This window comes from Mytilus edulis, chromosome 11 (assembly GCF_963676685.1).
Source record: "Mytilus edulis chromosome 11, xbMytEdul2.2, whole genome shotgun sequence".
In the NCBI taxonomy this organism is placed as follows: Eukaryota; Metazoa; Mollusca; class Bivalvia; order Mytilida; family Mytilidae; genus Mytilus; species Mytilus edulis.
Genome location: NC_092354.1, coordinates 55030189 through 55044198, shown reverse-complemented (window position 1 = coordinate 55044198; position 14010 = coordinate 55030189). Strand labels below are relative to the sequence as shown.

General features: G+C 32.1%; 1 protein-coding gene across 1 annotated transcript in view; it reads left to right on the top strand.

The window, feature by feature from the left end:
- The window catches only part of LOC139495836 (cell adhesion molecule Dscam1-like), a 140423-nt gene that overhangs the window by 124180 nt on the left and 2233 nt on the right, over positions 1-14010 (top strand). Inside the window, exons 14-15 of the mRNA XM_071284222.1 lie at positions 7457-7513; positions 9322-9408. Of these exons, the coding sequence (XP_071140323.1) occupies positions 7457-7513; positions 9322-9408 (144 nt within the window). The remainder of the gene's footprint in view (positions 1-7456; positions 7514-9321; positions 9409-14010) is intronic.

The following is a 14010-nucleotide window of genomic DNA, read 5'->3' as shown; positions in this document are numbered from 1 at the left end:
TTCATGTCAGGATTATTTCAGCAAGTCGTGTACCAGTTAGGGATTGCTCAGTATAGATCAAGTGCGTACCATCCAGAATCTCAAGGTGCCTTAGAACGTTTTCATCAAACATTGAAGAACATGATTAGAACTTTTTGTCTTCAATTTGACCGAGACTGGGATGATGGAGTTCACTTTCTACTTTTTGCGGTTCGAGAGGCTGTTCAAGAATCCCTTGGATTTAGTCCCTTTGAGTTGGTATTTGGTCATACTGTAAGGGGACCGTTAAAATTGATTAAGGAAAAGTGGCTTACTGAACATACTGACTTGAATCTTTTAGACTATGTATCTAGATTTAAAGAAAAATTGTATACTGCTTGTCAAATTGCTCAGAAAAACTTAAAAAATGTACAGAACAAGATGAAAATATGGTATGATAAAGATGCCAGGGACAGAGTTTTTGAGCCTGGTGATAGCGTACTTGTATTTCTGTCTGTCCCTGGACATCCTTTACAGGCTAAATATTGTGGTCCTTATACAATAGAGAGTAAAATCAATGACTTGAATTATATTGTAAAAACTCCAGGTCGGCGCAAACAAAATAGAGTGTGTCATATTAATATGTTAAAACCATATTTTGAGCGTACTAATGTACTATGTGATAGTAAACCAGTTGCCACTTTAGGCATGGTTAAATTTGAGAACAATCATGACAAACCAGATGTAATTGAACCAACTTTTAGTTGTAAAACTATGGAAGAGACAGTTAGATTGAAAAATTCAGAAATTTTGTCAAATTTAGATTCAAAACTTGCACATCTGTCTTTTGATCGTAGAGAAGAAATAAAAACTTTGGTATTTTCTTTTAAAAATCTTTTTCCAGATGTGCCAAACAAAACCACTGCTGTTTGTCATGATGTTGATGTAGGAGATGCTTCTCCAATTAAGCAACATCCTTACAGGCTCAATCCACTCAAACTTGAAGTTATGAGAAAAGAAATTAAATATATGCTTGACAATGATATTATTGAGCCGAGTAACAGTGAATGGAGCTCTCCTTGTCTCCTTGTGCCAAAACCAGATAAAACCTTTCGTTTTGTGACTGATTTCAGAAAAGTAAATTCAGTCTCAAAATCTGATTCCTATCCGATTCCAAGGATAGACGATTGTATTGACAATATTGGTCAAGCAAAATTTGTGAGCAAATTTGATTTATTGAAAGGTTATTGGCAAGTTCCATTGACACAGAGAGCTCGTGAAATATCAGCTTTTGTTACACCAGATGGCTTATTTCAATATACTGTAATGCCATTTGGCATGAAAAGTGCTCCAGCTACATTTCAAAGAATGATCAATAATGTTATAAAATATTTAGACTGTTGTTATGCTTATATTGATGATCTTATTGTATGTAGTGATAGCTGGGAACAGCATTTAACACATTTGTATGATACTTTTGATAGATTGTCACATTCAAATTTGACTGTTAATCTTGGTAAAAGTGAATTTTGTCAGGCCACTGTTGATTATTTAGGGCATACAGTTGGCCAAGGTCAAGTAAAACCTATTATGGCTAAAGTGGAAGCTATTTCCAAATTTCCACCTCCTACAAATAGAAAACAACTTATGAGATATTTAGGCATGATAGGATTTTACAGGAAATTCTGTTCAAATTTTGCTACTGTTGTTCAACCATTGACTCATCTTTTACGAAAAGATTCTAAATTTATCTGGAGTGAAAATTGTCAAAAAGCTTTTGAAAATAGCAAATCACTTTTAATTAATAGTCCAGTTCTGATTACTCCAGACTTTGAAAAAAAATTTAAACTTGCCGTTGATGCAAGCGATGTAGGAATAGGAGCTGTTTTATATCAAGAGACAGATGATAATGTTGAAAAACCTATATCATATTTTTCTAAGAAATTAGATAAACATCAGAAAAATTATTCAACTATTGAAAAAGAGTGTTTTGCAATGTTGTCAGCACTTCAACATTTTGATGTATATTTGAATCCCACTGTATATCCTATTCTTGTTTATACTGATCATAATCCTCTCACCTTCATGCATAAAATGAGAAACAAGAATCAGAGGTTGACTAGGTGGAGTTTATTGTTACAGGAATATGATGTAATTGTAAAACATATTAAGGGTAAAGATAATGTAATAGCTGATGCTTTATCTAGAGCTTATTAAATCACTTTGTATATATTATGTATTTTTGTTCATATTATTCATGATAAGTTTTTGTTACACTAAAACTTCTTTTAAGGGGGGAGGTGTTATGATATTGTAATTATTATGTTTATTTATGTTGGCCTAATTTGTGTTGTATGGCCTGATAGTTGTTTACCAAATAATCTTATAACTGTGCAGTTTAGGAATGATTGGAACTTTCTAGAATGATCCTTATAAAAGATGCGTAATTTAAACTTCTACGTTATTCCAGAAACTTCCATTGTAACTTTCCAGGATTTTCCACAATGTTCCATTATAGAGTGTTCTAGAATTTTCCATGACAACACTATATATACAGACACTAAAGTTAAACTCTCATAATTAAACTTGGACATAGACATTGATAGACATTAGTATTCACAGCATTTGGATTGACACTTTTATTCTACAAACAACATCATACTGGATTGTGACATTAGTAGTGAACGTAATATTCAAATTGGATTCCGAAAGATTTCCGGATACAGATAAAGATAACAGATTGGACTCATATTTTGACAGTTAAGTTAACAGTAATATTTGTGTAATACCTTTTGTAAACTTTTGTATATTAAATATTGTTAAATTTTACAATTGATTTGTGTCTTTTGTTGGCTACAATTTAAAGGCGATTTCTGGCCGTAACAATGTGATTTAAAGTTCCTGTTGCTTTCTTCATAATGTCAGCTATGCCAGCATAGGCGTATCCGGGGGGGGGGGCTTTGAAAAATTTGGTTGATTATATAGGGAATCACTGAAGCATGACTTGAGCCCCCCCTTTTTTAGGTCAGCCATCGGGCCCGCCTTACCAAAAGTTCTGGATCCGCCACTGCCCAGTTCTGCTTTTGAAGTGTTTGGAACAATGAGTACAAACCAGGTTTTCTCCATGCTATCAGTTGTTATGCTTATTGAGAAGTCTTAAAATTTTAATTCACACTGGTCACATTTGTTTAACCCATTAGTGTGGATCTTCTTATGCCTGGGAAAACTAGCTACCTATTTTGTCTTGAAAGGATAATACGTGCATTGGTATGAAGACCCCTCCTTAACTTTAGTTCTTTTTTCTGTGATTCATCTTCACTTGCCTTCCCTATTGTTAGCCCCAAATGCTTCAACATCCCTATTCTGAAGGAAAGATAGTTTTTAGCTCGATTGTTGCTTGCATGTTTTTTACTGTATAAAATGAAACGACAATGTGACATATAATTATCCAAAGTCATTAAAGCTTGAAATGCATGTCAAGTTGTGTAGGGCAAACTTTATCTGTCAAAAATGTCTACTAATAAAGTTGCATTGGAACATGATGTACGTTTTTTAGAGCACCCTTGATACTACCGCAGAGGTCGAACCCTGAACAGTTTGGGGTTAGTATGTACACAACACTCAAGCTAGACTTCATTTTTGATGAAATAAAAAAAAAATGTTGAATTTCGTACCCTTTGGGCCTCAATGTGGACCATTTTGATAACTTGGCCCAAAATACCAAAATCCCAAATTTAAAAACACGGTAAGATTCAGCATTCCAAAGTACCCCAAATATTCAACTGTAACCGTTGTTGAAATCCAAAAGAATTTATTTATTGACAGTTTGGACCCGACAAACTTGTTAAATGGGCCAAAAATAAAAAAAAATAATAATAAACACAATCATGTATGGATTCAGTCTACCAAAGAACCTCAAATTTTATTTTGGACCCAAAATCAAAAATCTTACTTCAAAACCACATTAAAATTGGTCAAGAAGTGATTTATAAAAAAATATTAGAAAGTATTGTTGCTTTTATCCCTTTTTATCCATTCTATTTCGATAGACATGCGAGATGTACGTATTCAGTGATGAAGTTTCAATGCATTGGATAAATATAACTACACTTTAAATAAAGATTCTGATGAATTATAAAAAAATCTATGACATGCTTCTTCTGATTGGTAAGTAGACCATACTCGAAATCCAACGATAAAAATTTGTTTGCACATGCGTATTATGACTACTGCAGAAACAAAGAATTTTATCAAATTGGCATGCATTTAAAATATTTTGCATTAATCTAAAAACACTTTCAACTCTGAAATGATCCACATATTGTTATATTATGACAACGATGTGTTTTAATTGAAATAAATATTAATTCTATTGAATTTATTGGAGTGTTCAATCAACTTTTCATCTCAAAGTCAGCACTATAAAATTAATAAAAATTCATACAGTGAAAATGCACCGCATATACAATACTAATGAATCGCTCTACAGTGAAAATGAAAGTAAAATATCATTATTCAACAGTAAACATGACTCGCATAAAGATAGCATCATAGTGGAATTCAATACAATATGGGCAAACTGAATAACAAAAGCTATTCTACGTTATACAACATTAATAATCATATCCAGAAATCAACGCCACTTTGCTTATTTGAATATTATACTAAAGAAATCGGATACGGGTCATGGAAATTACATAAAATGATAGGGAATTTTGAAAAAATGTCTGTTTTAATTTTAATATAAGTGATAGACAGGTTGCCGGGGCAGAAAATGAATATACACAACAATATACACCATTTAAACGAAACATAATGACTGTTGTTGCAAAAATACAGGTTCCTGAGCTATTTTGAAAATCGAAGCGAGAGGCTTTTAACATTGCAGTGTAAAATACAGGCTAAAATGGCTGAAACGTCAAATTTGCAAACTTCGTGTTGAAAATTGGCTTACAAGGTCATTACAAAAACAGGTTGCCGGGGTGAAATATAAAACTTGAATTTCCAAAGAATAAGCAAGTCCAAACCTTGTATGTGTAGTCGTTGAACTCTAGGTTCCCACGTAAAATTAAAATGTCACTATTTCAAGAAGAATAAACTCACGAAAGCACGAAAAATTCACTAAATTCGCGTTCTTTGTTTTGATTTTGACCGCCTGACAACTTTACGGAAATATCAAAGTGATTGTAAATAAGGACTCTGTAACGGGCAACTTATAATATCCGTGTTTTAAAGATTTTAATGATATCAAACCTATCAAGCCAGTCCAGTTCAAAGTACTATCACGTGGTACAATTCTCATTTACATATTATGAATATTAATTAGCAAAACCACTACTAATTTCTGGCTATATTGTGTTGTAATGAATATTTGTTTGCAACTACATCTTTCCTGCGAGTTTTTAATAGCCTGACAGATTCGTTCGTAAAACGTCCTAAATATTCACATATTTCGGTATATATTTAACATATGGATGGCTCTCGGCGCGATAAAAACCCGTTCCCATCTCCTACTTTGTATAACTTGTATTATTTATTACTAAATAGAATACATGTGAACAATTTTCGTCATTTTTTTCAAAAATCATAATTTTTTCGTCTGTTTATTTCTACATCAGAAATGCATGGCATATACAGTGAAAATGGTATTTTAGGATCCGCACTTTACATACACTAATAATGATGTAGTTTTTATACATAACTTAATAGATATTTGCACATAACGCAATAGGTGTTTACACAAAAGGTAAACGATGTGTGCACATAGGGTAAACGATGTTTGCACATAGGGGGAACGATGTTTGTACATAAAGTAAACGAGGTTTGCGCAAAACGTATAAGTTGTTTGAACATAATGTAAAAGGCATTTGTACATGACGTAATGAATGCTCACAGAGAGTATCAATTGTTCGGCAAAACGCATATGAATTATACCATGATGTGTTGTGTTTTTCACTGGAAATACATATGTATCAACACAACATAACGCTAAAAGACTATAATATCATGAGGTGTACATAGAACAAAGGTGTATCAAAACAAAATCTTTTGAACATTCGGCATAATAATCACATTTGAGACAGGACGCAATTTTTAACTGACTTACGTAAAAGAAGAATAGACACAACATAGATAAAATATGAGATAATGTAAAGGTGGTTGATCATAAAGTTTCGACGTATTCACAGAATATATAGTAGTTAAAGCATGATGTAATGCCTATTGTACACAACAAACTTTAGCAATGACATATCATACTACTGTTTGACCAAACAAATAACTAATTTGACATAACACAGAGATGCCGTGTCATGAAATACAAACATTTGCACATAACATAAAGAAGAAACGACAGGACGCAAAGACAAAGCGACAGAACACATTAAATATTAACACTATGAGACAGTTCCGGCGTTCCATAAAAAAGGACAAGGTTGCTGTGTCAATTAGTGTAGAAAAAAAGAAGTAAGCTGACCATAACCATAATAAGTAACAGTACATGTACACCTGTATTGCATTCGTTTATCATCATTATTTCATACAACCTAAGTCCTATTCATTGTTAGCCGAAATCTGTATTACAAGCAAAGTTTTATGCGTACTTTATTTACAAATACCTGTATTGTTTATATCAAGAAAGAAATACGTTGTATATTTAAAAAAAAAAACGATGTAAAGCGGCCCCAGTTAACAAAATTGTTGTCAAAATCAAAGTTAACTTACGGCAGGACTGATTTCGGAATTATCTTATTAAAGTAGCGGACCTGTATCCACGGTAACTATTTCGGCAGTCATAAAACCAAGTTCGCATTTCAAGTTTACTTGATTGTAGTCCTAGGATTGGTCAAAACAGTCACAGAATAACCTTGACCGTTCAATATGACTGGTTACAAAGTTAACTTGCTTCACAGGTTAGGACTGTATATATGTAGAATAGGTGGAAACATTTGCTGCCAGTTTAAACGTACTAACAGGGCCCATCCTAAATATGAATGATCTTTTAGAATAATTCGATTACGGTGAAAGTACCACAAAATGTGTTTTTATAATCGTACCATTATTTACTAGATTCCTGAATACACAAAAGATATGCATGGCAGGTTTGAAAATAATAAGATAATATTGTTTTGTCCAGAATAGGGAAAAAAAACTGATCTTAAAGTATTGATCTGTGTTGTTCGTTTCTTTTAATTTACAGTGAGGACGAAATTTTATATCGCAACTTCTTAGATTTTTTTCATCTTCATTTTGGGGATAGCTGTGATAAAAAGTACCACTCATCAGCATCAAGGCACTGTTTTTCTCATTTTTTTCATTCGTAATATTCACGTGATTGTTTGTGTCTCTTTCAAGTGGCACAATTAAAATCAATATAATATTGATTTTGGGTTCATATTTAATATTTTGTGTGTATTGAAATCTCAAATTTAATACCCACGAAATATACATGTAGTACTTGTAATAAATTATCCTAATAATATGTCATGTTATGTTTAAGCTACAACAGAAGACACAAACAAGGAAAAAAATGATAATGGTCTTCTTAAATGGGAAGGTATGTATAAAACATACAATCAGATAACTTATTGCCTTGAACAATATTAGAAATAACTATTTCTAATTTTTTTACACGCTATGAACAAATAAGCCAACTGTTTAAATATGCATATAATTACTCGTTGTAAATAAAAACTTGGTACAATCAATAATATAATAATATTTTTGGAAAGATGAAACTATATGACTGTATTCATAAGTCATTATGAGTTGTCTACAATTTGATTAAAGAACTCCTCTAATTAATTGGTAAAAACAACATAAGTACTATGTAAATATATGAAAAAATTACAGAAATTAAATCTTATCAATATAACATGTTTAAAGGTGAAATCACAAAAATCGAGTTCCGGGGAAAATTCAAAACGTAAAACTCATATCAAATGGCAAACACATCAAACGATTTGATTATGACTGTCATAACCCTTTCTTTCTTTGGATTTCAGTATTTTTGTAATTTTACTTTTTACTATGTTAACACAAAAGCCCTAACATATGTACCAAGGAACACAAAAACAAAAATGAAGACAAACATACAACAATTTACCATAGTACAATGACATAATGACGGGATACATAAGTACCGAGCCAAGCCAAATGAATATTATCAAAACCACACTAAACAGTAAAAGTGATATAATTTTTTTTTTTATAAAAGCCGGTTATTAAGATAATTAACACCGTCAGTACACAGAATATATGCTTAAATACCATTACTCTACCATTACTGCACTCCTAATTTTTGTATGTTTCAGCTAGACGAATAAGATCTTCATAAAATGCAAAGATCGATGATTGATTAATTATCCGAAGTGTTTTCTTCTAAAAAAGAAGTTATTATCGATCGAAATGATAACAGACAAGCACATTCTGTACATCTGTTCTTTATTACGTTAAAATTTGCTTCTAACTTATTATTTTCATGATAACTATTAATACTAAGCTGCATTTAACAAAACATAAAGGAATATTTGGTTCTTAGTGCTTTTCAACTTCATACTTTATTTGTCCTTTTAAACCTTTTTTGATTCGATCGTCACAGGTTAGTCTTTTGTAGTATCTAGGATGAGATTATTTGCTCTGCTTTTTACGGTAAAATGCATCATGCCGGCCAACAAAGAAATAGGTTTAAAAGTCAAACATTGTTATCTCTACGAGCAAGAATAGGGAAATGGTTGTGAGAGCGACTATACTTGGTCAAATCCCAAATTTGCATAGGTTAAATGATCGTTTTATATTGTGATAAGTATGGTTCCGTACGGTGACCTATAGTTGTTAATATCTGTGTCATTTTAGTCTCTTGTGGAAATTTGTTTCATTGGCAATCATGTTACATCTTCTTTTTTATATGACACAAAATACAGATTTGACCTCATTAAGCCCCTTACATGGTTCCATTTGATCATTCAGTTTTTTCAATCTTATAAAATAATCTGAATGTTATATTCCTATTAATGTAGCAAAGCCACGATACCACAATGGTTCCCTAAAAAAATAACCCCTCAAGAGGTAATCATGTATATTTCAACCTGATATACATTATGTGGCCAATTAAGCTCATATGTACTTTTGATTTGCTTCTGGTCTTCCAAAAATCCATTGCAATATGAGTCAGTTTGTTTTTCTGAATGGTAAGCTTTTTCATTTTATACGATTTTGATTTTAGTATTGCTCTCTAGTTGTACTTTTTATCTATGTCTGCTAGAAATCCAATATTCTTAAACAATCTGTAACACAATTTTTTCTTATTTTCTGTGCAATAAACGTCTTAATTCACACATTTATTTGTTTCTGTTTCTCGAATAGTAGTGTACCCGATTATGATAGGTGGAACTTTTTTACTATCTGTGCTAATAACGCTGTGCTGTATCATTGTGAAATCAAAATGCAAAGGTAAGTACCTTGATTTAAAAACTAACCAATTTAAGGAAATGATTCGCTTCCAACAAAAGACAATAGAACATTTTATCCAGAAGCAAAACAGAAATGAAATGGACGAATCAAAATTGACTCCAAAACACCAATTAATCATAAAAAATGTAAAATAAACATGTGTAAACTAAAATAGACAAATTTATCAAACGAAATGCCAAACAAATACAATTTCGATGTGAAATGTTTTTTTATAATTTAAATTTGGGTGTAACTGATACCTATATATAAATAGTATAATCTTCCATTCAAAACGTTTTTCTAACATGATGCTGCTGCTGATGATGATGATGATTCCAATAAGATAAATATCCATCCAAGTCACAATTTATCAAAGTAACCCATTATTGGTCAAGGTACGGTCTTCAACACTGAGTCTTGGCTCGAATTTGGATGTAAAAGCTGTGTCTCTAATCATTTTTAGATTACAGGAAGAAATGTCACTAGCCTTAAAACAAAATGAGTTCTTAAATGTGACGTCATCGCCTATTTTCGTGACGTCATAATGGGAAATTCCGGGGAAAAAACCTCATGGTAATAGAATGTTAACTGATAAAGAACTGAGTTCAAATGAACAACACAATAATAAACCGATCTGGAAAAGTATAAATCGGGTAGGAATATTCCATTTGCCAATTACCTATTTGATTCTGTTTTTACACACTTTTAAAACAAATTACTTCCCTTTGTCAATCGTAGACTGTTTCCATACCGGACAAAATTGGCTTTAGCCAATGCAAAGCATGGTGAATTGAAAGTGATGTATCGGCGGTTAACTAATGTTTCACGAAAAATAATTTCTGATGTCAAAAGTATTTAGTTAAACAACTAACTAGTGTTATTAAAAGATTTGAAAACCTTATAAATTACTCACATTACGCACAGGTAGATTTGCTTTTTCTGAAAGCTCTCCATTGTGAATAAAAATTAATGTTCCTCATAAGGGAGACAACTTTTTTTTAGGAATCTCTATTTACGGGGTCAATTACGGGAATTGGCAAATAGCCTATTAGCTAAATAAAATCTTACTTTTCAAACCACATGTCAAATGAATATTTAGAAAAAAAATGTTCTACTAGGATTAAGAGTCAACAACGATAACGTAGACGATCCGACGACATAATCTTCAATACTAGACTATGATTTATGTCATATATCTAGCTCATTGAAACAAACAATACCCTATTGACTAACGAGTGCCTAACCTATGACAAAATGTCCGTTGGCACGAACGAATCTGGTTAAACGAGATGACATTTGTAATGATGCTGATTTTGTTCTCGTTTTTTGTACAAATCGCGTCTTCGTTCAGTAATCGATATCTCAAAAACTGGTATTTTGAAGACTTAATATAAACTATGCTCTATATTACGTGGCGAAATTCATCAGGGGAGTATAAACTGCAAAGATGGACAGAGGTCAAAGCTAAAAATTGAAGCTCTTTTTTTATTGTTAAACATTCCTTAAATGATCATATTAATACTAATAGGCCTATATTACTTGTTACGTCTTCATTTTACCGCTGGCGGATAGTTAATTATCGACCAGTCATCCTTCATCCATCAGGCAATAATCAGTCACCGATTAGTATTGATGTTTTAGATCTTTCGCTTAATGACTGACCACGGATCCTTACATTTCACTGACCGAACATATCTATCTCAAACCTAGTGTAAACTTCTTCATCTCCCAAAACATAGTCGACGTGTTTAAGCTAAATCGTGATGATTTCTGATGACACAAAAAAAAACAAGTAGTTGTCAGTGACATCAATACAGAAGAATTGTTAACACAATTCCCCCAAATAAGGTGTTTACTGCATGAAAACATGAATCAAATCAGCTAAAGTTAACAAAACTATTACAGTTAACAAAAATATTGATCCACGTTTGCTACCTCTGACTTGGATGTCCAATATAATTTTACAACTTATTGTCTATAGAAATACAAATATTTTCTGATGTTGTTCATATAAAAAAGATCACATGTAAATTCTGTTTTATTATCATCCTTGCTTGGCCAGTGTAAGTAATACATAGTTTTATTTTGTTACTCGTGTTTTAGCTCACCTGGCCCGAAGGGCCAGGTGAGCTTTTCCCATCACTTGGCGTCCGGCGTTAACTTTTACAAAAATCTTCTCCTCTGAAACTTCTGGGCCAAATTTAACCAAACTTGGCCACAATCATCATTGGGGTATCTAGTTTAAAAAATGTGTCCGGTGACCCGGTCAACCAACCAAGATGGCCGCCACAGCTAAAAATAGAACATGGGGGTAAAATGCAGTTTTTGGCTTATAACTCAAAAACCAAAGCATTTAGAGCAAATCTGACACGGGGTTTAATTGTTCATCAGGTCAAGATCTATCTGTCCTGAAATTTTCAGATGAATCGGACAACCCGTTGTTGGGTTGCTACCCCTGAATTGGTAATTTTAAGGAAATTTTGCTGTTTTTGGTTATTATCTTGAATATTATTATAGATAGAGATAAACTGTAAACAGCAATAATGTTCAGCAAAGTAAGATTTACAAATAAGGCAACATGACCGAAATGGTCAGTTGACCCCTTAAGGAGTTATTGACCTTAATAGTCAATTTTTAACCATTTTTCGTAAATCTTAGTAATCTTTTACAAAAATCTTCTCCTCTGAAACTTCTGGGCCAAATTTAACCAAACTTGGCCACAATCATCATTGGGGTATTTAGTTTAAGAAATGTGTCCGGTGACTCATCTAACCAACCAAAATGGCCGCCACAGCTAAAAATAGAACATAGGGGTAAAATGCAGTTTTTGGCTTATAACTCAAAAACCAAAGCATATAGAGCAAATCTGACATGAAGTTAAATTATTTATCAGGTCAAAATCTATCTGCCCTGAAATTTTCAGATGAATCGGACAACCCGTTGTTGGGAGCTGCCCCTGAACTGTTAATTTTAAGGAAATTTTGCTGTTTTTGGTTATTATCTTGAATATTATTATAGATAGAGATAAACTGTAAAAAAACAATACATGTTGGCAAAGTAAGATCTACAAATAGGTCAACATGACCAAAATTGTCAGTTGACCCCTTTAGGAGTTATTGCCCTTTATAGTCATGTTTTAACCATTTTTTTCATAAATCTTAGTAATCTTTTACAAAAATCTTCTCCTCTGAAACTACTGGGCCAAGTAAATTATAGATAGAGATAATTGTAAGCAGCTAGAATGTTCATTAAATTAAGATGTACAAACACATCACCATCACCAAAACACAATTTTGTCATGAATCCATCTGCGTCCTTTGTTTAATATTCACATAGTCCAAGGTGAGCGACACAGGCTCTTTAGAGCCTCTAGTTGTGTTGTATATACTTTAACCACTATAATTCTTATTATGTTATAATATATATATATATCATGCTGAAATTTCTAATATTATTGAAAGTGATTGACCGATAACGAAAAATGATAATTGTGCTACCTTTTACAAGTCAGTTTACAACAAAATAACTATCCGTGGATATGTATATAACACGTTGAACTGTTCTCATGTTCTATTAGAATTAATCATTAAGTGAGGAAAACGAATAGCTCTGTTGCCAAAGACTGGTGTGCTCTGCTTACATACTTCTTATGGTCAAAAACACTGTAAAATAGTTTGTGTGCCTCACTTTCAACGATTTAATTTGTATCTTATTGTAGAAATTGTTTTTTTGATGGGAAAACAATAAAATGGTTATGGAACAATGACTGGTGTGTTTTCGTAATTTTATCTTTAGGTTTTTAAACAAATAGTAAAAAAAAGATAGAAAGAGAATGCCAAGTGCAAACAATTTTATAAAAATCTTGACGGAAAATTGATGATTCAATGTTTAAATATTAACCCGCAAAAGGGGGGACATAGTTTAACAAAATAGCTTGTTTTATTTCCACAGAGCCTCTTGATGAACAACAAAATTGAACTGTGTGATATTCGTTTTATTAAGTAAGGGAATTTACAACATTAAAAAAAAACAAGTGTCAGTAAATGGTCTATGTCATAGATTTTGGTAAAATTCACAACTTCTCTCGTTAAGATTGAACTGAAAACGAAAAAAACAAATGCGTCTGTCGATGTTATTATCTAAATTATGCAGAGAGAATTTTCTCAAAACAGATGAATATTTTTATAAAAAGCATTTGAAATTGGAGAAAATCGTTCTCCCTTTTGTCTTTAAATCATAAAATCTTTATTTTCGATTACTTGTATTTTTCTAAAAAATCATGTTGTTGATACATAAATTTCCGATTTATTCATGTAAATTAATGAAATAGTCACCGACTTCGTTGTAATGCTACACATATCCAAAGCAGTGCTATATGACAAACATATATCAAAAGGACGAAAAAGCATTATGTCATTGCGTTTCTTAACATTTTATAAACGTTTTTTTACTACCGCTTAAGTTACAAATTGGTCATTGCACCGACAACAAAGTAGGTGACCTTTTCATCAGTTTATATCATTTATCAGAAATTTATATTACACCAACATATAATTTTATAAGAAAAAACTACGTTCTAGAAATAAGGGATTTGATGATTTC